Source organism: Panthera pardus, unplaced genomic scaffold (assembly GCF_024362965.1).
Source record: "Panthera pardus isolate Hobbes unplaced genomic scaffold, ASM2436296v1 HiC_scaffold_25, whole genome shotgun sequence".
In the NCBI taxonomy this organism is placed as follows: domain Eukaryota; kingdom Metazoa; phylum Chordata; class Mammalia; order Carnivora; family Felidae; genus Panthera; species Panthera pardus.
The window spans coordinates 29473763-29497011 of record NW_026526821.1 but is presented as its reverse complement, the minus strand read 5'-3'; the positions used below and the strand labels follow the sequence as shown (position 1 = coordinate 29497011).

Here is a 23249-nt window from a genome sequence, read left to right as displayed (position 1 = left end):
AAGTCCCACAGGGACAATGTGAAGGACCTCAGGGGACGCTGTGCATGCAACAGGTTTGTGTTGCAGCTCAGGAACACTGAGCCTGGGGGACCTACCTCTTTTATAGCAGGAAATAGGCAAGCCTGCTCTTCGTCCTGGAGGGAGATATTACTACATTCCTCAGAGTTGCTCTGCAAACACAAGCCTGAGAGACGGCACAGGCTAAGAACAGTTAGGACCTTGCATTCTTGGCATACCCAGAAAGAATGTGCAGAGACGCTCCGAGCTCTCCCAATAGTTCCCACCCCGTGTCCACTTCCAGGCCATGCCTATCTCTTTTTTTAAAAGCCCTGCTTCTCAGTCCTGATGCCCAGACTGGATGGTGGGAGAAGGAACAAGGACAAGAGAAATCCAAGCTCTTTTAGGATCACAGACACAAAAGACGTAAGTAGAGGGGAGCAGTGTGCTTAAAGAACAGTATGTCATAACCAACTTGGCTTTTCTAACATATATAAGGATGGCCCAGCATTAAAAGGCTCATCCATGAATATTAACAGGTTCAAGGATAAATTTTGTTATTTCGATTAGCAGATACCTATGAGCCAGGAGTTGACAAAAATAACAAAATTCCAGCCTTCACTGAACTTACATTCAAGTGAGAGACAGAGACAAACAAATATGTAATATGACATCTAGTAGTGACTGGGATCATTGGGAAAATAAAGCTGAGGGAGATGATCGATGTCAACGATCTCACATGGTTTGATCTAATACATATGTGCAAGTGTAGCGTTTGATAAAGGTAGATTTCCCATCTGGAAGAAAAGATCATAAATGATGCTAGGGCAATGAGCTAATATTTTTGGAAAAAATAAGGTTAGGCATTTATCTTTCACCTTTTACAAAACTACATTTCAGATAAATGAATGATCTAAACCATGTAAACGCACAAAACCATAATAGCATTAGCAAAAATATTGGAGAATGTATCACCTTGGCTCTTTCTGGGGTGCACTGGTCCGGGGCCCCTTCAGCAACAAAATGGCTCAGCAAGTTGCAGGAAACATGAATTTTCCTGCTGAAGAAGAGAAAATCTTGCAGTACTGTTCTGAAATTAACTGTTTTCAGGCATGCTTAAAGCAATCAAACATAGGCCAAAATTTACATTTCACGATGGGCTTCCTTTTGCAACTGGACCGCCTCACTGTGGATATATACTTGCAGGGACAATTAAGGATACAGTTACCAGATATCCTCACCAGAGTGGGTTTCCTGTTGAAAGAAGATTTGGATGGGATAGTCATGGCTTACCTGTGGAATATGATATCGATAAAATATTGGGAATCAGAGGACCAGGGGATGTAGCCAAAACAAGGACTGTAGAGCATAACAATCATGGCCAAGCAATTGTGATGAGATATTCTACTAAGTGGAAGTCCAGAGTTATCAGACTTGGCCGATGGATCGACTTTGACACTGACTACAAAACGCTGTATCTATAATTCATAGAATCTGTCTGGTGGGTCTTTAAACAACCCTATGAGAAAGGCCTTGTGGATAGAGGTGTGAAAGTCATGCCCTTCTCTAACCGCGGGCAACACCCTACTTTCCAACATTGAGTCTCACCAGAAATACAAGGATGTCCAAGGTCCTTTGACATTTGTAACTTTCCTTCGGGAGGAAGATGAACACGTATCCTTGGTTGTTTGGACGACCACTTCCTGAACATTACCCGGTAACCTTGTCCTGTGCGTTAATCCAGATATGCAGTGCGTGAAGATTAAAGATGTTTTCGGGGGAAAATTACTCATTTTAATGGAAGCCATGGTATCAGCTCTTGATAAGTTGGAGAGTGACCATGAGATCCTTGCAAGATTTCCCGGTACCTATCTCAAAGGCGAGAAGTACAGGCCCCTGTTTGACTATTTTGTGCGGGGTAAGGTTGGTGGTGCTTTCGCTGTGTTTACTGATGGCTCTATGCAGGAGGAGGAGGGCACTGGAGTGGTACGCCAGGCTCCTTACTTCGGTGCTCATGACTATCGGGTCTGCATGGACTTCAACATCATTCATAAAGACTCTCCTCCTGGGGCGTTCAGTCAGTTGAGTGTCTGACTCTTGGTTTTGGCACAGGTCATAATCTTACGGTTAATGAGTTTGAGTCCCGCATCGGGCTCAGTGCTCACAGTGCGGAGGGAGCCTGCTTGGGATTCTCGCTCTCCCCCCTCTCTCTGCCCTTCCCCCACTCGTGCTCTTTCCCTTTCTCTCTCTGAACATACCTAAACTGAAAAAAAAAATTAAAAACCAAAAAAGACTCTCCTCCTGTTTGCCCTGTGGATGCTTCAGGCTGTTTTACTGCGGAAGTGACAGGTTTCACAGGACAGTATGTGAAGGAGGCTGATAAAAATATCATCTGGACCCTGGAGGAAGAAGGCTGACTTCTTGTTGCCCGCAACCTCACTCACCACGACCCTTTCTGCTGGGGGTCAGACACTCCCCTCATGTACCAAGTAGTGCCTGGCTGGTCCTTGTGGGTGGAGCCCGGGGTGGACCAGCTGCTGAGGAGCCATGACCTGTGTTACTGGGTCCCAGAGTTTGTATGGGAAAAGCAACTTGGAAATTGGCTGAAGGATTCACGTGACTGGGCAATTTCCAGAAACAGATACTGGGGCACCCCTATCCCACTGTGGGTCAGTGATGACTTCAAGGAGGCAGCATGCGTTGGATCAATGGCAGAACTTGAAGCGCTATTGGGAGCAAAGATCTCTGATCTCCACAGAGAGACCATCCCTTCCTGCTGTGAAAAGTGTTGTGTCGCGCCTCTGAAGTGTTTGTTGGTTTAAGAATGGCAGCATGCCCTATGCTCCAGTTCATTATCCATTTGAAAACAAGAGGGAGTCTGAGGATACATTTTCTACAGACTTCATTGCTGAAGACATTGACCATACAATGGAGGATGGTTTTACACTCTGGTGGTGCTGGCCACTGCTCTCTTTGGACAGCCACCTTTTAGGAATGTGATTGTGAATGGGCTCATCCTGGCAAGTGAAGGCCAAAAAGCGAGCAAACGGAGTAAGAATTATCTGGATCCACTTTCAATCATCCATAAATGTGGTGCCTAGGTCCTCAGATTGTATCTGATTAACCCCCCTGTGGTGAGAACAGAAAACCTTTGCTTTAAGGAGGAGGGGGTGCATGATGTCTTGAAGGACATGCTCCTCCCTTGGTACAATACCTATTGCTTCCTCATCCAGAACTTCCTGAAGCTGCAGGAGGAGGAAGAAATGGACTTCCTCTACAATGAGAACACGGTTAAAGAAAGTGCCAACACCCCACACTGGCGGGTCCTGTCCTTCATGCGGTTAGTTGCTTATTGGGCTCTTTGAGACCAAAATGGCAGCTTACACACTCTATATTGCAATGCTTTGTCTGGTCAAGTTTCTGGATGTCCTGACCAATTGCTATGTCAGGATGAACCACAGAGGGCTAAAGGGTGGAAATGGAGAGGAGGACCGGGTTATGCCCCTGGAGACCTTGTTTAGTATCCTGATTTCTCTGTACGGACTGATGGCCCCTAGACACCTTTTCTTCCTAAATTGGTGTACCGGAATCTAAAGATGCTGACTGACCCCTGTTTCTGTCCAGGACACAGACACCCTCAGCATCCACCACCCCATGCTGCCCCATGTTCGAGAGAAGTTGACTGACAAGAAAATGGAGGGCACAGTATCTGGGATATGGTCTGTGATTGAATGTCGGCGAGTGATTCGAGACCCCAAAACCATTCTGACAAAGTATCTTTTGAAAAAAATTGTGGTTATCTGTCAGCATCCAGAAGCTGTTTCTATTTATTTATTTATTCATTCATTCATTCAATTTATTTTAGAGATAGATCACAAGCGGGGGAGGGACAGAGAAAGGGGGGGGGAGGGGGAGAGAGAGGGAGAGGGAGAGGGAGAGGGAGAGGGAGAGGGAGAGGGAGAGAGAGAGAGAGAGAGAGAGAGAGAGAGAGAGAGAGAATGAGAATATCCCATGCAGGCTCCATGCACAGCACAGAGCCCAACTTGGGGCTGTTCCCACCACCTGACCCTGACATCATGATTTGACCCGAACCAAGAGTCAGATGCTCAACTGACTGAGCCACTCAGGCACCCCAGGATCAAGAGCTCTTAATGAGATCAAGTCTTTGGAGAAGTATATCACTGAGGAACTGAGTGTTGGAAAAGTTATGCTGTCCACAGACAAAATACACGTACAGGTTTTGCCTCAGGGCAGATCCTGATCCCGTGGTCCTCGGGGAAGCCTCTGAAGGGGGCCTTCAAGGCTGTGATGTGTCCATCAAGCAGCGGAGGGGGGAGGAGCCGGAGTGCTTCCAGGAGAGGGGGACCATTGCTGGAGAAGGCATGAACCAAATGAAGGGGACATTGGTCTCCTGTACGCCTTTGATCAGACAACAGGCAGGACGACGCAGTTTGTACACTTGGCTGCTCAGGCTTTGGTTCTTTTGGGCGTCACTCCTAACCAGTCAATCATGGATGAAGGAGTGGCTCATATCCAGAAAATTGGCAAAAAGTGCAATCTGGTTGCAACTGATGAAATAGTAGCTTACTATGAAGCAAAGTCTGAAGGCAAGTGTCCGAAAAATGTTATCAAAAGCCACATGGAGTTCATACTTGCCACCATCAAGGCTCCCTTGGAAGCATATCCAGTTCCAACATCAGATAAAGTCCTTACTCCGGGGAAAACACAGTTAAATGGGTCTGACCCGGAAATCACACTCACCCAAGGATTATCCCCACCGGGCCCTGCTTGTGCATGTTCATCTTAACATGTGTACAAATGCCAGCAAGCAAGGTGGAGTATTGCTTCTGGAAAATCCAAAGGCGAGAGCAGGGTGGACCTTTTAAAGCTGAGGTGTTGTTACTAGGATTTTTGGTGTAACGAATACAGGGCTGGCTGCCTTCCATGGTGAAACAGAAATATGAAACCAAACCGACTTACAGAGTGTCACTGGAAAAACACTTCGGGTGGAAGCAGGGTCTGCCCCCACTGTGGGGGGACAGCCCGAGCGCTATTCTCCGCCAGTGCATCCACCTGCAGCTCCTGAACACAGGCCTGCAGGAGTGCTTCATGGGAACAGTGGCACTCTCCTGCTCGAAACTCCCCTTGGGCAGAGTGGACTGGCCCACCAAGGTCTTTGGTACGAAGTAGCCAAGGTGTTTGGCCTTTGGAGCAGGAAGCTAAATTTCTGAATGAGACTTAAACAGATAAAATTACGAGGAAACCCCCATGAAGACTTTGAACTTAAAGACTGTATGTTTCTGTATTACCAACAACAGCAGACTTCTAACATTCATTACCAGTGTGGTTCAGGCAGCCTTATCCTGGCACATACCTGTCCCCTACACACACACACACACACACACACACACACACACACACACACGCACAGAGGCACACGCACACTGAAGACAGTCATGTGTAATATGCTCCCTTTGGCCTGAAATTGAAATGGTATTGATTCATGAAGTGACTTGGAACCTCAGAGTGATATTCACACTTAACCGTAAATACCTATGCAGACATGTTGAGAGGAAGGCTACAACAGAACCTCAGCACTAGATTTTTCTATACTCGAATTCTCCAAGTGTACGAGGTAGAAGTGATTTCAGTGGCATAGCATAGTGTGTGTGTATATATTCTTTGGTCTTTTAAAATCTATTTGAGGGGCACCTGGGTGGCTCAGTTGGTTGAGTGACCGACCCTTGATTTCAGCTCAGGTCATGATCCCAGGGTCATGGGATTGAGCCCTGCATCAGGCTGTATGCTTAGTGTGGAGTCTACTTACGATTCTCCCTCTCTCTCTCTCTCTCTCTCTCTCTCCTTCTGCCCCTCCCCCCCCCCCCCACACATACTTTCTCCCTCTCTCTCTCTCTCAAAAATAAAAACTTATTTGAGATCTCTTGAAGAAGCGGACAGTATCGAATATATTTTTAAAAATATTTTGTTTTTAAGTAATCTCTACACCCAACATGGGGCTTGAACTCACAACCCTGAGATCAAATCACATGCTCCACTGACTGAGCCAGCCAGGCGCCCCCAAATATTTCTGCTGCCTGGATTTTCTTGGAAAATTTGATGGAATATTTTAAGTTTCAGTAAATCAGAACAATAAACTTTCTCTCAGATAAGAAATGAATCGGAGAATATATTTCTCATCTTTAGGGGAGGACTTGAAACGGAAGTCAGAGCTTTGAAGACAAAAGACTGTCATGTTTCTGTGTCACACAGCTTGTGAGCAGAAATGGTGTGTGGACACCTCAGGGAGTGTCACTAGTCGGCTGGGGGCCTCTGCTCTCCTCCTTCTTGCCAGAATAACTGTCCTAGGTGTTGAATGAACTTGGGAATGGAGGCCTTCCAAGGAGGGGCAACAAGATAATGGAGTCGGAGCCTCTGACTGCAGTGAGCCAACCCAGCCTTGAACCCACTGTCACCGGACTTCTATGTGAGTGGGAAATAAACCCTTCCCTTATCTGGGCTGCGATTATGTTGTACATTGTTCCTTGCACCTGAATCTCATCCTAACTGATACACCTGCCCAGTCCCAGGTGAAGGGTCATGATTAAGGTAAGCCACTGGTTCTCAACTCTGGTCAACTTTTAGAATCATCCAGGGAGCTTGTGAAAAACACCAGTAGGGGCCCCATCCCAGACTGCTACCTCAAACATCTGGCAGTGGCATCCGAATACAGGCATTTTTTAGCAGCTCCCCAGGTGACAGCAAAATACAGCCAGGTGTGAAGAATTAGCTTAAGCCAATCAGGACAAACCTCTTCCCCTCTTTCCCAGTCACCCTTGCAGTCAGAGTGGTCATGGACCTAGTTCTGACCTGTGATTCCTAAGTGGAAATCTGCCGAGAGGGTTTCTGGGAAAGCTTTTACGTTTCTGGTTAGAAAGAGCAGATGTGGCTGGGCCTCTTCTTTCTTCCCCTTCCCAGCTGAATGCAGAAGTGATGTCTAGAGCTGCAGCAGCCATATGGTGATTATGAGGCACCAAGGATGAGGTTATCATACAACACGCTAAGGTTAGCAGACTGCAAAGTCAGAAAGCTGGGGCCTCAGGGGGTGTCACCAAGCAGTTAAACCAACCCCAGTGACTCCTTAAATTCAGAAATGAGGGGGAAAAAACCCAAGCCCTTATTTGTTTAATGAGTTTTCTGTTTATCACGGCAGAACATATTCACAACCTGTAACACATACATGAGTACAGATGCTTTGGGGGCACTCTGTAATGTTTATCACGCGTACCAAGAAAATCAGATCTACGCAGCAATATTGCTGGTAATGGCCCAAACTAGAAACCACCGAAATATCCATCAACTTGGGAAAGGCTCGATAAATTTAGTAAACAGACATTATACAATACCGTGCAGCAAAACAAAACGAGTCTGCTTGTTTTCTAAAACATGGTATCTTAGATTTCTTTAAATTTTTTTTTTAACGTTTATTTATTTTTGAGACAGAGAGAGACAGAGCATGAACGGGGGAGGGTCAGAGAGAGGGAGACACAGAATCTGAAACAGGCTCCAAGCTCTGAGCTGTCAGCACAGAGCCTGACGCGGGGCTTGAACTCACGGACCGCGAGATCATGACCTGAGCTGAAGTCGGCCGCTTAACTGACTGAGCCACCCAGGCGCCCCGAGATTTCTAAGACATAGTATTGAGTGAAAAAAAGTGCATTATTGGACAGTTCTTCTAAAGTGCACACCCATCCACTAAAAACAATACTATATACTCTGGGTGCTGTACATGCACAGGAGAAAGGTTTTGAAGGAGGTGAGAACCTGCCTCTGGAGATAGGGCAGGTGGTTTGGGGGCTGTGGCTGGGGTGCTAAGAAACTCTGGCCTTCTTTATAATTTATAATATTTTTTAAAAGGAATGTAATAATTTACTAATTAAAAATATCCAAGCGTAGTGCCTGGGTGGCTCGGTTGGTTGAATGTCCGACTTTTGATTTTGGCTCAGGTCGTGGTCTCATAGTCTTGAAATTAAGCCCCTCGGGTGAGCTCCTGCTGAGTGCCGAGCCTGCTTGGGATTCTTTCCTCCCTTTCTCTCCGCCCCTCCGCCACTCGCTCTCTCTGTTTCTCTCACAGAAAAGAGCAGCCCTACTTTCTGAGGGTTCTTGCCGGTCACTGACACCACCATTCTCATTTCTGACATGACTGGCGTCCTGGTCTCTCCCGCTCTCAGGGGAAGGTTCTGGCACCTGAATCCTCGCCCTTCCCCTGCCTCAGCTGATGACACTATCATGGGTGACTCCCATGGGGACACTGATGACCCATCCAATAATTGTGGGTCCGAGTCCTCTTCTGTAGGAGTCATCTTGAGCTCTCTCTGGCACCCGCTCTGACAGCCCCGTCTGGGACTTCATTATTCCCAGTTCATTATTGCTTCATTATTGCTGGTGGAGAATCCCTCCTTCCCTTCCAACTTACTGCTCAGTGACTCCCACGAGCACTACTCTTAGAATATCTTGGGATCTTTGATCCTCTCCTCACCTGCTTATCCATTAGCTTCTGTCTTTTCTTCCCCCTGGACTTCATGTTGCCAACACCCTCAACTCCCCTGTACTTCTCTCTGGCCAAAAAATATTTTTGGGTGAACCCAAGAATTAGTTTTCTCCGTGAAATCGCACACAATTGTACCATACCATGATAAATTGACATTGCCATCCCAACAGGGTCCTTGGTATTGCCCATAAATTCCGATTTCTCTCAGCCCTAAGACTTGTGTCAGTTTCACTCACTACTCCTCACTCTACATCACCTCCTCAAACATGCCTGCTCTCCTCACTGTGTCCCAGCATGCCATGTTCATCTCACCTCCACAGGGTGGTAGCTGCCTGGTTCAGATCTTCTGTCAGCGGGTGTGTCCATTTCCCCAACTGCTTCAGATGTTAGTTGTTAAGTGCTCACATTTACCCCCTTCTCTGGTGGGTTGTCTATGGACAAGAGGAGCCTCCAAGAGCCAGAGAGATGCCTGGGGGGTTAGGCCATGCAGGGCCTAAGTGAAATGCGGAGTGAAATATAATCTTTATTAGTAACCAAGTCAAGGGTACTAGAGGTAGAACTAAAATTTCATTCTACCTTCATAGTGAAAGGAAATGCTAAATTTCAGTTGGAGGTTAGTAAGAACAAAGATGTGATTTTTGGATTTTCCCCATCGAAGTTCATGATACTGATTTGTATTCGTGGACACCTATAGGCTCTGTGGACCCCAGCTTAGGACCTCCGTACTAGAGGATTTCTAGGCCTAGGAAACTGACATTCAATTCACTCAGCCTCGCACTACATGCTTTGTTTAACTTAACAGTTAAACAGATGGTTTAACCTCTCTCCCCTGCCCAAGAGACTGACTGAGGAAGTTTTCAAGGGTCCTGACTAAACTTCCCTGTTGTCAGGCAGTATCAGTGAGAGATGACTTGCTTGGGGACTTGAAGGCCAGGAGAACTCACCAAGCTCCTAGGGAAGACGCAATGGCCTCCAGACAATGATGGTCTCATCTTCTTGGCTTGAGTCAATTGGAGTCACCCTGTGAGTAGCTACAGGGTGTCACATCAGTTAGCAGATATTGCTCGAATGTCAGGCTGGGCAGAATTTAGGGATGAAAATAACATAGTTATCTTCAAGATAAATTAGTATTTTGGGGGAGGGGGTGGGGGGGCTCAGTTGGTTGAGGATCCGACTCTTGATTTCAGCTCAGGTCATGATCTCAGTGTTGTGAGATCGAGCCCGACATCCAGCTCCCTGCTCAACGCTTGGGATTCTCCCTCTCCCTCTCTCTCTGCCCCCCTCTAAAAAAGAAAAGAAAAGAAAAGAAAATTAACATTTTGGGGGGATAAAAATTAGGTTATTACCAGAGATTGGATCAAGATGGCACATCCCTCTTCTTTTCCACCTTAAATTTCCTCAAGTAAGAGGATATAGATTTCTAAGAAAAGTAAATCTCTCACTTCATCAGAAAGAGTAATATTTGGAGGAGAAAAGTGGTGGTGGATGGCAATGCAGTGTGGAAGGTGGGACTAGGGAGTCTACGGGAACAATGTGGCGATGCTCTGTGGTTTGATTTGTTTCATGGAAATATATGAATGGGGATGGAGGAGTACATTATATTAATAGTGTACATTAATTATATTAACTATAAATTTACAACAGCCTTATATTTACACAGCACTTGTCGTTTGCTCAAGGCTCCTACTTAATCTTTAAAAATCTATAAATCTTTTCATCCCACGACTGTAGAGATTGCGCTGTCTAAAGGAATGCAGAGAAGGAAGCACAAAGCCTGTACTTGGTCCCTAAGAATAGAATGACTACATTCCCCTGGGCACCTGGGTGGCTCAGTTGGTCAAGTGTCCGACTTCAGCTTAGGTCGTGATCTTGTGGTTTGTGGGTCTGAGCTCCGCATCCGGGTCTGTGCTGACAGCTCAGAGTCTGGAGGTTGCTTCATTTGGATTCTGTTTCTCCCTTTCTCTCTTCCCCACTCACGCACTCTCTCTCTCTCTCTCAAAAATAAGTAAACATTTAAAAAAATTTAGAAGACTACATTCCCTCCCTTCGGCTGCCAGAATGCCCTGCACCTTTTTTTGATGGATGAAGTATATAAATTACAGAGAGCTAGTATTTAACTTTCAGTGTATCATCTGGGGGTGCCTGTTAAAAATGTATTTTCTGGTGCCCCGGCCTTGAGATTCAAATTCTGCAAGTCTGGGGTAGAACTCCTAAGTCTGCATCTTTAACAAGTGCTGCTGGGGCGCCTGGGTGGCTCGGTTGGGCGGCCAACTTCGGCTCAGGTCATGATCTTGCGGTCTGTGAGTTTGAGCCCAGCGTCAGGCTCTGTGCTAACAGCTCAGGGCCTGGAACCTGCGTCAGATTCTGTGTCTCACCACCCCCCCCGCCCCCCGCCCCTCCCCAACTTGTGCTCTGTCTCATTCTGTCTCTCAAAAATAAATGTTAAAAAAAAATTAAAAACAAAAAACAAGTACCACTGGTCCACTTGGGACAGGTGATCCAAAACCACACTGCTAGAATATCGGTTTAGGCAAAATCCTCCTGTGTCGTTTTGTTTTTAGGCAGGTCATCTGAAAGCAGCACGTGAATGGAATTAAAAAAATCAATATGGGGGCACCTGGGTGGCTCAGTTGGTCAAGCATAGGGACTTCAGCTCAGATAATCTCATGGTTTGTGGGTTTGAGCCCCCTGTCGGGCTCTGTGCTGACAGCCTGGAGCCTGCTTTGGATTCTGTGTCTCCTTCTCGCTATCCCTCCCCTCTCTCTCTCTCAAAAACAAATAAACATTAAAAAATCACAAAAAAAAGCAGTCTGGGAGCACCTGCCTGGCTCAGTCGGTAGAGCCTTTGATTCATGATCTTGAGGGTTGTGAGTTTGAGCCTTCCATTGGGTGTAGAGATTACTTTAAAATAAAATCTTAAGAAAATCAGTTCAAAATTTCCCTTTGGTCCCACTTACATGCTTGAGATAATTTCTGTCTCCAACTAATGGTTCTGCCCAGGGTGGTCGAGGCCTGGGACACACTTTTAGGGAAACAACTGTCAGAGCAAAGAACAAGACCACATAGGAAGAAACAACGAGGAAATGTGATTAATACAGAGTAACTGGGCAGGCTAGGAGACTGCCGGAGAAACCAGACACACAACCTTCCCCCAAGGACTGTGTTGTGTTCATTAATGTTTTTAGTCCCTGACATACGGAATGTTCAGTGCGTATTGCTTAAAAGAGTTACCATGGCATAGAGACAAAAACATTAAGAAAGGACAGATTCCTCAGTATTGTTTCTCACCCCGTTAAACTCCGGCACTCGTTCCCTAAGCATGAAATCTCATATTCTCCTTTAGTGTTAGTTTCAACATAAATTAAATATGGAGCCCCAAAACAAAGTAGCAAAGTGTGTGTGTCCCTTCACGCTCCACGGCAAGGGATAAGCAGAAGAGTCAAGAGCAGAAGGAAAACAGAGAGCGGCTAGCGTTGGTCCGGGCAATGGAGACTCGCCCACTGCCCTACAACAGACCGGAAATCGGGGTCGGGCCCGCGCGGGCTTCTGACGTCACTTCCCCCGCGACTTCCTGCGGAGGACATGGCGGCTCTCAGCGGTGTCCGCTGGCTGACCCGGGTGAGGCCTGGGGTCAGGTCGTGCCGGGGGCGGGTGGGGGTGCGGCGGGTGCGTACCAGGCTCACTGCAGTATTCGGGGTGTGGGACCCCCGTACCCGACCTCACGGGCGTGTGCGTCTCTGTCTCAGGCGCTGGTCGCCGCCCCGAATTCCGGGACATGGAGGAACCTGTGTACCTCTGCCGTGGCGCACGCCGCCTCTCGAAGCCAGGTAAGGGAAAGTCCGGCTCCGGTCTGTCCACGCGCCTGTCCCCTCGTCCCCCGCTCCCCGGGACCAGTGCTCCCACCCCAGCTGTAGCTCTGATGGTCCCGCTGGCAGGCTGAGGACATGAGGGTGGAGGGCGCCTTTCCCGTGACCATGCTGCCAGGCGACGGCGTGGGGCCTGAACTGATGCACGCTGTCAAGGAGGTGTTCAAGGTGAGTGACGTCGGGGAATCAGCCAGCACACACTAATGGGGCGGGTTGGAAAGGACTTACCCCATCGTGACCCAGAGATTTTGGGGACCTGTCCCTGAAGGCTGCCTCTGTCCCAGTGGAGTTCCAGGAGCATCACCTGAGCGAGGTGCAGAATATGGCATCTGAGGAGAAGCTGGAGCAGGTGTTGAGTTCCATGAAGGAGAACAAGGTGGCCATCATTGGTACGTGTGCCCCCTTGCTATTCCACCCATATGCCTTTTAAAATCACGCGAGTTGGGGCGCCTGGGTGGCTCAGTCGGTTGGGCGGCCGACTTCGGCTCAGGTCATGATCTCGGGGTCCGTGAGTTCGAGCCCCGCGTCGGGCTCTGTGCTGAGAGCTTGAAGCCTGGAGCCTGTTTCGGATTCTGTGTCTCCCTCTCTGACCCTACCCCGTTCATGTTCTGTCTCTCCCTGTCTCAAAAATAAATAAAACGTTAAAAAAATTTTTTTTTTTAAATAAAATCACGCGAGCAAACGTTCTTTAAGTTTCTTTTGGCACATACTAACACCTTAAGTCCCCCAGGCTCCCATCACTATTTTGTGGTGGCCATTTGTTTCTTCTGTTTGGGACCCAGGAGTTGAGAGATAATGTGAGCTGCCTGTGCAGGAGGGTTTCAAGGGTTTGAAGTCTGTCAGGGGGCTATATCATGGGTCATCAAATCTTGTTAATTGTGTTTCTTGAATGCCATTTCTAGCTTCCTCTTTTCTTTTGTCTTCCCCCCTCCTTCCTTGCTTTAATCTCCCTATTAGAGTTTTTTTTGGCTTGCAGTTCTGCCCCTACAATCTGTCTTCTGCATCTGTTCTTTTGGAAAGACCGACATGGCTTTGCCAGACCCTGCCTTAGCGTGGGAGAGTAAGTTCTTCGTAAGCTGACTTTCAGCTTTTCTGCCCTCATTTCAATAACACTTGTTGTGTGCTTGGGGCACACTGGACTGTTAGTTTTCAAATACTATCTTGATTTACATTGTTACTTCTGCCCGGAATGTTCTTCCTTTGATGCTGTTAGAATAGTCCTCACTTACCCTGCTATAGTTTCCTAGGGCTACTGTAGAAATCACCTGAAAGTTAGTGTCTTAAAGTAACAAATATGTTCTCTTACAGTTCTGGAGGCTAGAATCCCAAAATTAAGGTGTTGGCCAGGCTTCCTCTGAAGGCTTAGGGGAGAATCATTCCTTGCCTCTTCCAGCTACTGGTGGCTCTTGGTGTTTCTTAGCTTGTAGATGCATCGCTGCAATTTCTGCCTCATTTTTCGAACAGCGTTTCTCCCACTGTGTCTGTGTATCTGTTTCTCTTTTGTTTCCTGGATAAAGACTTGACACTGGATTTCGGGCCCACCGTAATTCAAGATGATTTCATCTCTAGATCCTTAATTATGTCTATAAACACCGTTTTCCCAAATAAGGTCACACTTACAGGTTCTGAGGGTTAGGGCATGGACATTTCTTGTGGGCTCACTATTCAACCTACTCTACCCACTTAACCTAAGATTTGGCTGAAGTGCCAGCTGTTTTCATAAATTTCTTGATATTACAAGAGAGAATTTCTATTCTGTGCTTCTGTGTACGACATTAATACCTCTCCTGTGGTACTTATCGTGTCTTTCATATTATTCGTCTTTCCCAATGTCTTGTTTACGTTTTGAGGACAGGAATTGTGTATTGTGTTTTTTGGTTGATATCCCTAGTACCTGATACATGGTCAGTATTCAATAAGTATTGGTTGAAAAAATGTCAAATAGACCTGCAAGCATCAGTTTCTTGTCTCCAGAGGCATTTAAGAGTCAGTGATTTGGGAGTGGGAGAGGAGAGTCTGGGTTGCATCATGTCACTGAGAGGGTTGGACACTGATCTGGGTTCCCTTGGTCTTAGCCTGTGCCTTCCCCCTCCCCCTTTGTTTACACAGGAAAGATCCATACCCCGATGGAGTATAAGGGAGAACTGGCCTCCTACGATATGCGACTGAGGTAAGTGGCGGGGGCCGTGGGTCAGAGGAGTCCTGGGGCACCAGGCAGAGTGCTGATGGCTCTGCCCCACCCTCAGGCGTAAGTTGGACTTGTTTGCCAACGTAGTCCACGTGAAATCGCTTCCTGGGTACAAGACTCGACACAACAATCTAGATCTCGTGATCATTCGAGAGCAGACAGAAGGGGAGTACAGCTCACTGGAACACGAGGTGAGGCCCTGGAAACTGGGGAGGGCAGGGGTGAAGGGAGAGAGCGGCATGGCTCCTTCCCTTGTTTTCAGGGTCACCTGGCTGTTTTTCTTTTCTTATCCAGAGTGCAAGGGGTGTGATTGAGTGCTTGAAGATCGTCACCCGAACCAAATCTCAGCGGATTGCAAAGTTTGCCTTTGACTATGCCACCAAGAAGGGGCGGGGCAAGGTCACGGCTGTTCACAAGGCCAACATCATGTGAGGGACATGTCTTTGCATGGGATAGGAGCCCCTGAGAAGGTAGCCCCTTGCACTTTCTTGATTGAATCTGTTCCCTTTGGCCCACGGACAGGAAACTTGGGGATGGGTTGTTCCTGCAGTGCTGTGAGGAAGTTGCTGAACTGTACCCCAAAATCAAGTTTGAGACAATGATCATAGACAACTGCTGCATGCAGGTAATGTCCTCCCCGTGTCTCCACCCTCAGAGTGTCCGGGATGGGCACGGAGCAGAACTTCTCCATGCCGCCATTTTGCCTCCTAGCTGGTGCAGAATCCTTACCAGTTTGATGTGCTGGTGATGCCCAATCTCTACGGGAACATTATTGACAATCTGGCTGCTGGCTTGGTTGGGGGAGCTGGTGTGGTCCCTGGTGAGAGCTATAGCGCAGAGTATGCGGTCTTTGAGACGGTACGTGAGGTCACCTCTTCTCTTCGCTCCCCGGCCCTCTCTGCATGCCTGGCTTCTGACTTCAGGTCCCTTGACAGCTGCCCTCCGATGCATCCCCCTCCTCAGTGACCCTGGTGTGTTCTTCCCCCCACTGCCATATGCTTCTACCCTGGGTATCTGACCTGAGCTCTCTTCCTCAATGCCCTTCCCTGACCTCAGCCTCTGCGTAACCTCTGCTCCTAGTGACTCTGGCCTGCCCTCTCTCCACAGGGCGCCCGGCACCCATTTGCCCAGGCAGTGGGCAGGAACATAGCCAACCCCACAGCCATGCTGCTGTCAGCTTCCAACATGTTGCGGCATCTCAAGTAGGTGTTGGTGGGTTGGGGCAGGAGGCTGGGTGTTTTAAGGGGGAGCACAGGTGGGGAAATCAGGGGGATGATGTGGGGAGAATCTCAGTTTCTTCCTGTCTACATTGACAGTCTTGAGTATCACTCCAACATGATTGCAGATGCCGTGAAGAAGGTGATCAAAGTTGGCAAGGTGAGTTAGAAAGGCTGTGGGTTTCAGGGCCTCAGCACTCCTCTTTGGGGAACCTGAATCGGGGCCTCCTTTCCCTCCAGGTCCCCAGAACATCTTCTGCGCTCTGATCTTCCCCTGCAGCTCTCAGGGCTGTTCCTCACCTTCCTTCTCCTGGCTGTTTCATCCTCTGAGTCTCCTTTGCCTCTTGGTTACTGTCTGCTATGCCCTCTTTCCTGCTCCATCCATCGGCTCTTTTGTGGCTGCTGTCTGGGGGAGGGTGTGGGGGCCAGAGGAGCAGAGGGAGGTAGCAGGCAGGATGAGGCACAGGTGTCTGCTTCTCCACACCTGCAAGCCCTTCCTCATCTGCATTCCCCTGCCTTCCGTCCTCCCACGTGGTCTGAAGTCCTCCAGGATTTGCATCTCCCATCTCACTTCACGCTCAGCCTCCCTCCCATCCTGCTCAGGCTGCAGCATAGCTCTGATAGTGGCTCTGGCCCAGACAGGAGTGGGGGAGCCCATGCTCTTCCAAACCTGGCCACCTCCTTGCGATTCTGCTGCATTGCATCTTCTTTCTGGCCTTGTCATTCCTTCTTGGATTCCATGCCCATCACATTGCCCTATCCCCCCTTCATGGGCTCTCTTCTCTTCTTCCCCACGGCTTTTGCCGGTGGTGGCTGTAGGTGCGGACTCGAGACATGGGCGGCTACAGTACCACAACCGACTTCATCAAGTCTGTCATCGGCCACCTGCACCCCCACGGGGGCTAAACCCCTTTATTCCCTCCAACCTCACAAGGACCATACTACCTACACCTCCCTTCAGTACAGTGGACCAGAGAAGAGCTCTTAAACCTTTTAGACCATAATCATCTGGGCAGAGCCTAGGTTGTCCTGGGGCTGGCTTCCTTAGGGACCTGTGTATTACTAGGTGGGGGTAGGGGGCCGCCTGGGGATGGGGCCTAGGCCACAGGGATGATGACCATTCTCCCCTACAGGTTCGAACTTCTGACATGGGTGGCTATGCCACCTGCCAAGACTTCACTGAGGCGGTCATTGGTGCTCTGCCTCACCAGTAGGTCCCATCCACACCCATAGCCATGTAAGGTGTTCAATAAAACAAATATACAGACTCCTGTGAATTTGTTTTTATTGGGATATAAGGGATGGGTTGGGAAATGCCATGTGGGTTATGCCCCACCGGGAAAATGTCCGCTCTAATCTTCCTGGGAGAACTTCTGGAGCTTTTTCTTTTTCTTGGAGCTGCTGCTCTTGCTGCCAACAGCCTCTTCTGGTCCACTGCTGAGTGGCTCCTCCTTGGAAGAGAATTTCCTCTTTTTCTTAGGGATGCTCCTGTTTGCTGCCTCTTCGGCATCACTAACTGGTTCCTCTTTGGGGAAAGATTTCTTCCTCTTAGGAAGACTTCCGCTGCCAGCGGTCTCTTCAAGATCACTACTAACCAGCTCCTCCTTGGAAAAAGATTTCTTTTTCTTGGGTTTGGAGACAGAAACCGATGGGTCTTCCATTCCGTTCTCCTGAGGAGTCTCCTGGGGCTTTTGCTTTTTCTTCTTCTTGGGTCTCTCACTTATCTCCTAAAGAGAAAAATGGGCATGAAACTATCTTCCGTCGTATGCATGTGCGCACCTCTGAAAATTCCAGCAACTAAATAGGGCAGAGAAACTGGTGGGAATAGTGTGAAAATCGCCCAGTGTTTCGGAAAGGATTTCTAACTATAGGCAAGATGCTGCAAACCCATCCCCAAGGGGACTCCCACTTAAGGAGGATATGTTGCTGTCTAAGCCCATGAAATAGCTATAGAAAAACACACAATAGAACCATCATGCTATGTTCCAAAGGGGACCCTGAAAGACTACTTGACAAACTGGGCGCTGCATGAAAATCCTGGGGAGGACCCTAACCTAGCACACATCGTGGAGACCTCCCTGCCCCAAGCCCCACTGTGAAATGCTACCACCTCCGGACACACGTCTGAGAACACGCAGAGCAGGAATTTACACTACCCCCGGTTGAGGACTCCTGGGAGGCAGCCGAGGACAGAACACTTGCCCAGGGACCGGGTGTGTTACAACCAGCTCTCTGGGCTCCTGAGCCAGTTCTCTCAGCACCTATCTCCTTCCTATAGAATCAAGAGGTAGTTTGAGATGTTTCAGGTCCTGATTTTAGTCCAAAAGCCTGGACTTGAGACCATGATGTGAGGTAGCACATCCTCTGTTCTGCTGTCAAGAACCCTATACCCAGGGCCTTCACCCTGGGCTGAGGGTTGGCCTGCCCACTGACCTCACACTCCTCCAGGGTACTACTGCTGTTTTCCGAAGACGCGAGGGCAAGGGCGGCCAGCCGTTTCTTCTCCTTCTTCAAGCGTTTCTTCTCCTGCTTCTCCAGCTTCCTGGCCATCTCAGCAGCCGCTTCCTCTGCCTGGCCAAAGAAAAGTGCTGAAAAGGCCCTGAAGACTGCAGGTTCTCTAGGCCTCCTTTCCGGCTTCACTGGATCAGGCTCATTAAATCAGTTTTTTTGCCTCCACTCTACAAAGTCAGGCTAAGCCAGTTCATCACCTCCAACAGCCAGCTCTGGTCCTCCCCCCACCCAGCAAAGCCCAAACTGACCTGAACCATCGCCTCCTTCATGACATCCAGATTCTTTCGTGGAATCTCTCCTGTCTCATAGAAGGACAGCCGCTCCTCAACTTGCTCTCGAAGCTTCTCCCCAAATACACTTGTGGGCACCTCTGGATGTGTGTGTGTGCGCGTGCGTGTGGGTAAACAAAGCCTGTCAGCTCCTAAAGGGCCAGCTTCTCCCCACCGTATTCCCTCTACCCTCAGCTTCACTCAGACCCAAGGTATCAACACTCACTAGGTGAACTGCTGTTGACGAAAAATATTGCCATCATTGTAGAAGCTGCTAGGTAGTCAGCCTCCCCTCCTCCCAGCCCCTTCTCCTCCAACCCCCCCACCCATACCAGAGAAGCAATCAATTCGTGAGGCAATACTGCATTTGTTTGCCAGGTATCGGGAGATGCGGCCTTTGTTCTTGGCAGCTGCTCGGCCAATGAAGGTGGAGTGGAAAATGAGTCCATATTTTGGGGTGTTACCCCTTGTCTTCAGGGCTCTGGGAGAAGAATATTTAGTGGGGAGTTTAAGATCAGAAATCTCAACCCCACCAGCCGAGGCAGCTCCTCCCCTCCCGTGCTCCCAGTCTCCAAAGTGAGCCTTAGGCTGGACTGGGTCTCTACACCCCCACCTCATGCCAACCCACAGCTCCCAGAGGCAGAGGGAAGGCATCCAATGTCGCTGACCTGGAAATCTGGTCCCTTTGCTGGGCCCTGGGAATCACTCAGACACCAGGACTGGCCATCACCCCATAGCAGAGGTCTGTATAGGTCAGGGAGCCCTGGTCAGCCATCACCGTGATCCCCAAACAAGCAGTGGGCACCGCAAGTGGCACCTGTGTGTGGGCAGGTGCCCTCACTGGTACCTGAACAGGGCCTTTTCAGCCCCAAGGATCTGCACTGTGGACGCTGGATACTTGGCCAGGTTGGTGAGGCTGCCAGCATGAGCAATGAGACGTGCACCTACCTAGAAAAGGATTCAAGGAATTAGAGAAGCTGGAATTGCCACTCTACCAACTGCATAATTCCGCTTCACCCGTCATCAAGTGCAACTGGGGAAGATTAACAATGGGTCAGAAAATACAGCAGTATGGACCTCTGTTGTAATAGTCCTTAACCCCATGTTGTGTTCCCCATGACGCACCGCTTCCCCAATTAGCGCTGATAGGCTGGGGGCTACTTGGCTCATCTTGGATCGCAGGTAAGTATGTAGGCTCTGGCGGTACTCTGACAAAGACACCACACGACTGGAGAAGCTCTCGATGTTTATCAAGTCGATGGCTGATATGTCCATGCCTAAGGGACACCAAGAGTGAATGCAAGACCAGATATTCACAGCCCCAAACTTATTCTGGCCACTAAGCTGTACTGACCCATGGAGGACCGCGAGGCATCCAGAATAGCCTTAGCCTTGGCTCCATCCATTGTCAGCTCTTCCAGCTTCTCCAGCTTGTCTTCATTCAGCTCCCTTCGGTTTCCAATGAACTGAGCGAGGCGGCAGTATGTAGCATTGTCATTGATGATCTTCACCAGCTCAGGAAAGTGATACCCGTACCACTCCCTGCAAAAAGCCAGCACAGTCACTCCCTGCCCAGCTGCCAGGTCTCAAAGCTATAGCCTCAACCCTCTCCATTTCTATTCTTTGCCTGAAGAACAGGAAACAAGTCAGATTTAAAACGTCAACTCCATGTCCCCCCATTCACAATACAGACCAGGCAAAGCACCTGGGCTGGGGTGTATATGGGTGGATTTACTCTGCCTCCTCTTTCTGTACAGTCAGTGTAAGAACACAGCCTGTGGTAAGCACCGGGAGGCTCAGCCCCACCCCATGCAGTTTTGCCGGCAGGAGCCAGTCCTGACTTCAGCATTCAAATTAGTTAAACCACAGGCCAAAGACCCCCTTCTCAGGGGTTGCTCAGGCTCTTTACCTGACACGCATGGAGAAAGTATTGATGTCCTTATCCAGCTGGTCCAGGAGACTAATGGATTGGATAATCATATTGTCTACCCGGTTCACGTTAAACTTAACTTTGGCACGGGAATAGCTGTGTCCCAGCCCCAACTGGGCTTTACAAGCAGACAGATCTGTCAGACCCTTCACCAGGTTGTGGAAGTGCAGACGAACCCCTGGAGGAGAGCGAGACTGTGAGCAAGGGAAGGTTCTAAGCCAACCTCTGCACCCACGGGCACCAGCCAAGCAGAAGGGCTTCCCAGAAGCAACCTTAGGCTAAGCACCCTGTTAAGTTTCCAGATCCCCCCTCAGAGATGCCACGAATGTAGTGAATGTTAATAGCAGTCCCACCTCGCAGGATCTCAGCTATCACGCCTCCAGTCTGGCAGTTGTACCCTAACTCTTCTTGTATAGCAGCACCGATCTTGGGGTCTCCAACCCCCAAGAGTACTTTCTTCTTTTTGGACGGCAGGTGTGTCTCCAAGAGCAGGCGGAGGTCCTCGTGAACAACACCTCAGGGCAGAGAACAGAGAGCTTCCACTAACATACTGAAGAATGCTTAACTCATAAAAGGGATCCTGTCACCCTAAACGCTGATTAAGTGATAGACTTATCCTATGTTGGTCCCACAGGGCATGCTGGGATGGCACACCTAGATCCTTCCTTGCTTCAGGCTTTGCTCAGAGACATGGAGACATCAATGATTGCACTCAGGGGATTGACAGATTCACGTCATCACTGCAAAGCCTGCATCAACCATGGAAGGAACAGGACTCAGGTCCAATTGCAAGCGTGTGCAATATATAATTGAAGCCTTCAACACACCCTAGGGCGCTGTGTAAATAAGCATTTAGTGCCTGATGTGCCTTCTGGAATAATCTTTTTTTCTTGGCTCTTCTGTATCAAAACCGCCTTTTCCAAGCACTTCGACAATTACCAGAAAACCACCTTTACCATCAAACCATGCCACCCTACCGGATTTCACCTATGGAGCATTTATCTCTAGAAGGCCCACAAAGAAATAACATCGACTTATCTCTGTAAAATACTTGGTGGTGGCCGACTCACCTTCAGACACAGCGTTGGCATTTTCCAAGGCAACCTGGGAGGAGGCAAAGGGACAAAAGGCCACGAGACGAACGATATTGTGGAACTTGCCCAGGTTGAGCACGCACTCTTCCACCTTGGGGAAGAAACAGGATGAGCGGTTTTCTTCCCTGGCTCTTGCCTCTAGGGCGCAGTAAAGCAGCGGTTCTCAACCCTGCACGCATGTTTAAGAACCAACCGAACGCTTTGAAAACGAGCCGAGTATAGGCCCTGAATCCCGGTCGGCTTCATCATACGGGGTGCAACCCGGTGGGGGGGCTTACTTGCAAGTGCTTCTAACGCGACACTAATTACGAACGCAGGTAAGGACCCCCCGCCACACACCCACCCACCACCAAGTCGGGAGCTTTCAGGCCCAGCGCACCCCCCAAAGCGCGACCGGCCACGTGGGAGCGCGCGGTGCATGCCGGGGCCCGGCGGCCCGAGGAGCTGTGGCGCGGCCGGCAAGCCCACCGCTTCCACTCACTTGCGGCAGCAGCAGGCTGATCTCCTCCACCTCCTTCAGCGCCAGCAGCGCGTAGCCGACCGCGTGCTCGAAGAGCACGTGCAGCAGCACCTGGAACGGGAGCCGGGGCGCGAGCGTCAGCGCGGTTCCCGAGTTCACCCGGCCCCGCTCCCAGGGCAGACTCCCGCCCCGGCCCGGGCTCCCGCCCGAACTCAGGCCCAAACCTCGGCCTTCGCCTCACCCGCACCCGCTACCACTCCTCACCATGGCGCCCGCTCCTGGCCCGGCTCGCAATGCGGCGAGTGGGCTCCGGCGCGCGGAACCGGGCTCCGGAAGCCACGCCTCCGCGCCGCCGGCCAATCAGAGACCGGGGACGATACCTTTGAGGGCCTTCGGAGGGGTGCGCCGCGGTGGTACCGCCCGGAGGGCGGGAGGTGGGAGCGCGAGCGCGCGGGCTGCCTTGCGTCCTCCGCTGCGGCGCGGGTCGGCTTGGTTGCCGGGGACGCGCGGGATGCGGCCTGGCCAGCAGGCCGCAAAGCGGTTTGGGAAGGCGCTTTCCCAGATAATATTCCAGCCCCAGGTCTTCATCGTAGGAATTGTGGATGCAGAGCTCGGCAGAGACCGGGCGGGAGGTCCCGTGCGGGCCGCGGCGACTATTCCCACGCGGAAACTGTTGCCGAGCCCGCTTTCCGCAACGCGGGTGATCTAGAGCCCCGGACCCCTCCCTGCTCCCCACGCCTCCCGGGACCCCTTCGTCCCCGCCTCCCACTCGGGGACCACACTGCTCCCGCGGATGGAAGCGGGGCCTGGGGCGCGATGGCGCAGACCCGGAGGAAACGGCTTTTCGTGGCCCGCTTCGAGCTTTTCGGTTGTATTTTGTTTATTACTTTAAAAAATGAGGGTGGCAGGCGATACAGTAGAAACGAACGACAGTCTCACCTGTTCCTTGGTCGGCTTCTGGTTCCCCTGCTGAAGCAGAACCAGTTCCTTTGGTAGGGCCACGTGTTGCTCGCCCCGTTGAACGCCCAGTTCCAGGTAAATGGGAGCTGCTTCCAGGCCCTCTAGGACGGGGTTCTGGGCAATCTGGTGACTTTTGAAATTTCCTTTGCTTTGGTAATGAATATTAGAGCTATAAACCCCAAACCTGGTTATCCTAAAGTAGTAAATAT

General features: G+C 49.9%; 2 protein-coding genes, 1 long non-coding RNA gene, 5 other non-coding genes and 1 pseudogene across 10 annotated transcripts; 2 read left to right on the top strand and 7 right to left on the bottom strand.

The window, feature by feature from the left end:
- Positions 1-911: 911 nt before the first annotated feature.
- On the top strand, positions 912-5326 carry LOC109274794 (isoleucine--tRNA ligase, cytoplasmic-like; annotated as a pseudogene).
- On the bottom strand, positions 958-9803 carry LOC109274796 (uncharacterized). The gene is made up of 3 exons (XR_002083826.2): positions 9490-9803; positions 8858-9038; positions 958-1057 (listed from the first exon to the last, which is right to left on the bottom strand). It is a non-coding gene; the product is annotated as an uncharacterized LOC109274796 (long non-coding RNA).
- Positions 9804-12099: 2296 nt separating this feature from the next.
- IDH3B (isocitrate dehydrogenase (NAD(+)) 3 non-catalytic subunit beta) lies at positions 12100-17083 on the top strand. Of its 3 annotated transcripts, XR_002083828.2 has the most exons (13): positions 12100-12163; positions 12292-12372; positions 12481-12579; positions 12680-12800; positions 14521-14581; positions 14658-14790; positions 14894-15027; positions 15122-15224; positions 15311-15457; positions 15707-15801; positions 15916-15976; positions 16636-16839; positions 16950-17083. XR_002083828.2 is itself a non-coding variant. In XM_019462734.2 (12 exons), exons 1-12 carry the CDS (start codon positions 12128-12130, stop codon positions 17028-17030), a joined length of 1152 nt encoding a protein of 383 aa, XP_019318279.1. In that variant the 5' UTR covers positions 12100-12127; the 3' UTR covers positions 17031-17083. The 3 variants fall into 3 exon arrangements, 2 of the variants coding, with proteins under 2 accessions (XP_019318279.1, XP_019318278.1); XM_019462734.2 differs by lacking the exon at positions 16636-16839; XM_019462733.2 differs by having other exon boundaries at positions 16636-17083.
- A 1-nt stretch (position 17084) lies between these two features.
- On the bottom strand, positions 17085-22436 carry NOP56 (NOP56 ribonucleoprotein). Its single transcript, XM_019462730.2, has 12 exons — positions 22345-22436; positions 22102-22191; positions 21597-21711; positions 20880-21041; positions 20506-20704; positions 19951-20138; positions 19722-19873; positions 19444-19544; positions 18929-19077; positions 18576-18697; positions 18250-18387; positions 17085-17543 (listed from the first exon to the last, which is right to left on the bottom strand). The coding sequence occupies exons 1-12, from the start codon at positions 22345-22347 to the stop codon at positions 17169-17171; spliced, it is 1794 nt and encodes a 597-aa protein (XP_019318275.2). The 5' UTR covers positions 22348-22436; the 3' UTR covers positions 17085-17168.
- Positions 18458-18529, bottom strand: LOC128773567 (small nucleolar RNA SNORD57). The gene has a single exon (XR_008417930.1). It is a non-coding gene; the product is annotated as a small nucleolar RNA SNORD57 (small nucleolar RNA).
- Positions 18794-18864, bottom strand: LOC128773568 (small nucleolar RNA SNORD56). Its single transcript, XR_008417931.1, has one exon. It is a non-coding gene; the product is annotated as a small nucleolar RNA SNORD56 (small nucleolar RNA).
- LOC128773583 (small nucleolar RNA SNORD86) lies at positions 19297-19381 on the bottom strand. Its single transcript, XR_008417946.1, has one exon. It is a non-coding gene; the product is annotated as a small nucleolar RNA SNORD86 (small nucleolar RNA).
- LOC128773576 (small nucleolar RNA SNORA51) lies at positions 20263-20393 on the bottom strand. Its single transcript, XR_008417939.1, has one exon. It is a non-coding gene; the product is annotated as a small nucleolar RNA SNORA51 (small nucleolar RNA).
- LOC128773585 (small nucleolar RNA SNORD110) lies at positions 21205-21272 on the bottom strand. Its single transcript, XR_008417948.1, has one exon. It is a non-coding gene; the product is annotated as a small nucleolar RNA SNORD110 (small nucleolar RNA).
- Positions 22437-23249: the final 813 nt, after the last annotated feature.

Coding starts and splice junctions, on each gene's coding strand:
- IDH3B (XM_019462733.2), top strand. CDS start 12,128: ATGGCGGCTCTCAGCGGTGTCCGCTGGCTGACCCGG. Junction 12,801..14,520: donor GAACAAGGTGGCCATCATTG/GTACGTGTGCCC, acceptor TTGTTTACACAG/GAAAGATCCATACCCCGATG. Junction 15,802..15,915: donor AACATGTTGCGGCATCTCAA/GTAGGTGTTGGT, acceptor CTACATTGACAG/TCTTGAGTATCACTCCAACA.
- NOP56 (XM_019462730.2), bottom strand. Junction 19,874..19,950: donor TGCCTCGCGGTCCTCCATGG/GTCAGTACAGCT, acceptor GGTGTCCCTTAG/GCATGGACATATCAGCCATC. Junction 19,545..19,721: donor CAGCGCTAATTGGGGAAGCG/GTGCGTCATGGG, acceptor ATCCTTTTCTAG/GTAGGTGCACGTCTCATTGC.